This window comes from Primulina huaijiensis, chromosome 1, assembly GCF_012295235.1.
Source record: "Primulina huaijiensis isolate GDHJ02 chromosome 1, ASM1229523v2, whole genome shotgun sequence".
Lineage (NCBI taxonomy): Eukaryota > Viridiplantae > Streptophyta > Magnoliopsida > Lamiales > Gesneriaceae > Primulina > Primulina huaijiensis.
Window position 1 is genome coordinate 7,691,236 of NC_133306.1, and position 4,153 is coordinate 7,695,388.

General features: G+C 28.9%; 1 protein-coding gene across 1 annotated transcript; it reads left to right on the plus strand.

The window, feature by feature from the left end:
• The first annotated feature begins 2,399 nt into the window (after nt 1-2,399).
• On the plus strand, nt 2,400-3,893 carry LOC140989017 (uncharacterized). Its single transcript, XM_073458207.1, has 2 exons — nt 2,400-2,684; nt 3,287-3,893. Exons 1-2 carry the CDS (start codon nt 2,496-2,498, stop codon nt 3,803-3,805), a joined length of 708 nt encoding a protein of 235 aa, XP_073314308.1. The 5' UTR covers nt 2,400-2,495; the 3' UTR covers nt 3,806-3,893.
• The last annotated feature ends 260 nt before the right edge of the window (nt 3,894-4,153 follow it).

Sequence of the window (4,153 nt, forward strand, 5' to 3'; positions counted from 1 at the left end):
AGTATATAAAAAAATAGAGTTTTAAGTAATATTGAGTTACTTTTGATGTGTCATTTGTGAAGTTAAAATGTGATACCTAAATTGGTACAGATAGTAATCTAATTCGAGTGTACCAATACTTGATTTTACTCCCTAAATACTAAAATTCAATTAATTTTTTATGTCAAAATATATAGTTTGAAGGTAATATTGAGTGGTCTTTGATGATGATATTCGTGAAGTAAAAATGTGATACTTAAATTAATACAAATAATACATAATTTGAGTCACGAAATACTCGATTTTACCATTTAGAAACTCAAATTTGATTATTTGATGATGTCAAAAAATATAGTTTGAAATTAATATTTTTTATGGTGTTGAAGTAGAAATGTGATATATAAATTGGTACAAGAAAAACCTAATTCGAGTTACAAATAGTTGATTTGACCTCGTAAATACTCATATTTGATTATTAATTGGGATGTCAAATTAAACATTTTTAATGTCACATTTTTTTATCATATTTATAATTCACGGATGTCATTATCAAATAAGTAATATGACACATTTTTAGGCATCACATTTTTACTTCACGAATGTAAAAAGAATATAATTTATAGTTAATAACTTTTTTTGGTGCCATTACCAAAGGCCACTCGATAATATCCATTGAGTCGAATTAGGTACTATTATTACTAAATTAAGCATTACATTTTTACTTCACGAATGTTATTATCAAATGTCATTCAATATTAACTTCAAACTATTCATTTTGAAATTCTCAAATAATCGGATATGTGTATTTAATGGTAAAATCAGCTATTTGTAACTCGAATTAGGTTTTCCTTATACCAATTCAGGTATCACATTTTTACTTCACGAATGACACCATAGAAAATATTAACTCCAAACTATATTTTTTGAACATCATCAAATAATCAAATTTGAGTATTTAAAGGGTACAATAAAGTATTTCATGACTCGAATTAGGTATTATTTGTATTAATTTAGGTATCATATTTTTAATTCACGAATATTATAATCAAAGACCACTCAATATTACCTTCAAACTATATATTTTGACATAAAAAATTAATTGAGTTTTAGTATTTAGGGAGTAAAATCAAATATTGGTACACTCAAATTAGATTATTATATGTACCAATTTAGGTATCACATTTTAACTTCACAAATGACACATCAAAAGTCACTCAATATTACTTAAAACTCTATTTTTTTATATGCTAAAATAATAAAAATTGATTCTTAAAAGGATAAAATCAAATATATATATAGGATCGAATTAGGTACTATTTGTACCAATTTAAGTACTACTTCTTTAATTTATAAATATCATCATCAAAAGTCATTCAATATTAACTTCAAATTATATATTTTGACATCATCAAATAATTGGATGTGAGTATTTAGAGAGTAAAATCATGTATTTGTAGACTCTAATTAGATACTCTTTGTACCAATTTAGGTATCACATTTTAACTTCACAAATGACACCATCAAAATTCACTTAATATTATTTAAACTCAAGTATTTTCTTACACATTTGAAGTATTCAGATAGCCAAATCAAATATCCGGTACCCCAAAATAGGTACTTTATCGATCAAAATAAGTATTTTTTCTAATTCCATGATTAGTGAGAAACTGTGTTTTTTCAAAAATTAGATTGTATGGATAAGTCATCATAACACAATTTCAATGAAAAGACTAACAATTACAGAATTTACGGTGATTGCTCGAAGATCCAGTATTTTCCTACACATTTGGAGTATTCAAAGAGCCAAATTAAACATTTAGAACTCTAAAATAGGTACTTCGTAGGTCAAAATAAATATTTAATTTTATTTAATGGTGAACTATGTTTTTTTAAAAAATAAAATGACACGAATAAGTTATCATAATGTATTTTTCATGAAAAGACCAACAATGACCGAATTTGTGATGATTACTCGAAAATATAGTATTTTCTTATATATTTGGAGTATTTAAAGAGCGAAATCAAGTATCCGAAACCCCATAATAGGTACTTTGTATGTCAAAATAAGTATTTACTCTTATTCCATGATAATTGAGAAATAAATTTTTTTAAAAATTATATTTTATATGAAGAAGACATGTGTAATTTTTGTGAATAAAATTATATATTTTTTAAAATAATAAAAGGACAAAATTGTAACTTTGGGTTTGTAGGGAATTGAAACTAAAATTCTATCATTGTCAGGTACTAAATCTTAAAAAATTATGGTAATGTACTGAATTTTAATTTAAAGATGTGCAGATGGATTTTTCACAAATTTACCCTTACATTAAATTCTTTCATTATTGCCATTTATATTAATTGGAACAATGTAATTTGCAAAAAGGAAATCATCTTCTTCTCCCACTTATTATAGATATATATATATATATCATTCACTCCATTTCGCTCTTTATTATTCTTTCTCCCATAACTCTCTCTCTGTTAAACTGGGAGAATACAAAATCTTTCGTGGGATGGCCGCTGATGTCAGTTCTCTACTCAGAGTGATCAAAGGCGGCGATACGAAGGAGTCGACCTCCACAGGGAAATCGACGGCCCCCGTCACCCGGGACTTTCTCGGTGGGTGCTCTACACCCGATTCCAAGGAGTTAGACCTGGATTTGCAAGTGCCCTGTGGCTGGGAGAAACGCCTCGATTTAAAGGTTTATATCCATTTACGTAAAAATAAATGGTTTTCTGATTCTTCTTATATAATTTTTAATCTTTTTTTTGAGTTTTAATTTGGTTTTCGTGATGATTATTTTGGTTTGATTTTTGTTATGATGATGATTATTAAGATTCGTTTACCATGTTTATTTATGTTGAATTGTTTTAATCATATATTCAATTATACCATTTACATTTTGATTTTTGTGATGAGAAAAATTATTATGTGCATTTAATGGGTTTATTGCGATACACTTGTAATATTCTTGGTGATTGATCATCCGTGATTTTACTTTAAATCTGATTGAATTTATAAAATTAATTATATATCTATTTAATTCATTGCTCCCTTAATCTGTGTCGATAGTAAATGTGTTTATATCATCTCATATATATTGAATAAATTTGATAATTTGTTTTTCTAGTTGACTTTTTTTAAAGAAACTGTTCAAATTTTTTTTTTTACCATGTATTTTAAAGAATTCAGCTTGATAAAATGTTTTTTTTTTGTCAAATCAAACAGAAGAAGAATTTGGTTTCCGATGTACACAAATTTATCATTGTGTGTATTGCTTAATGTCTCTGTTTGTTTGTACAGTCGGGCAAAGTGTATCTTCAAAGGTGCAATTCAACAAATTCGTCCTCTTCAACTTCAGAAAACAAGCCTCAAAGTAGCCAAACTCTCACCAAGTTTCAAGACCTCAACTTCCCTCCGACGTCGAAACAAACATTAAACCTCTTCGACGAATCGAACTTAGAGTTGAAGCTTGTTTCGACGGCATCCATGTCTCCTTCATCTTCGAGTTACCCGAGCATATGCACTCTCGACAAAGTGAAGTCGGCACTCGAGAGAGCCGAGAAAGAAACGGTGATCAGGAAGCGTTCGATGTCGATGTCTAAATCTTGTTCTCCGCGTTCGAATTCTTCTTCCTCAATCCAAGACCGAGATTTCGATCACGAGGAGAAATACTCGGGATCGTTCGCTGTGGGGTGCCCGAGTTGTCTTCTTTATGTGTTGATTTCCAAGAGCAATCCCAAGTGCCCTCGATGCAAGAGTGAAGTGCCAATTCCTGTGGCAGTCAAGAAACCTCGTATTGATCTTAATATGTGTATTTGATGAGCCGAGCCGTTTGATGCATGGTTCTGATTTTTTGTAAAGATCGACGGATAAACTAAAGGATTATTAATTATAAGGTAATTAAAGATTTGGTGTATAAACTATTTTTTATTCGGGTTTTTCTTCTTTGCATTAGTAAATAGTATAAACTATAGCTGGGTAATGACCCAATTTAATTATATATTCATCTAATTATTAGTTTCAAATTTTCTCACTGTTCAGAATACTCTTATTTTTTTTGTGCTTAAGTTATTTAATTTAATTACAGAGAACATCTTTAAATTATTTTTTGATTTGAGCGTTGAAGTGCTTACGTCGAACAAACTCCGACGCTTCTGACGTTTGTTT

Excerpts from the sequence above, each read along its gene's own strand:
- LOC140989017 (XM_073458207.1), top strand. The coding sequence starts at position 2,496 with ATGGCCGCTGATGTCAGTTCTCTACTCAGAGTGATCAAAGGCGGCGAT. Across the intron at positions 2,685-3,286 it reads AGAAACGCCTCGATTTAAAG|TCGGGCAAAGTGTATCTTCA; the intron begins GTTTATATCCAT and ends TTGTTTGTACAG.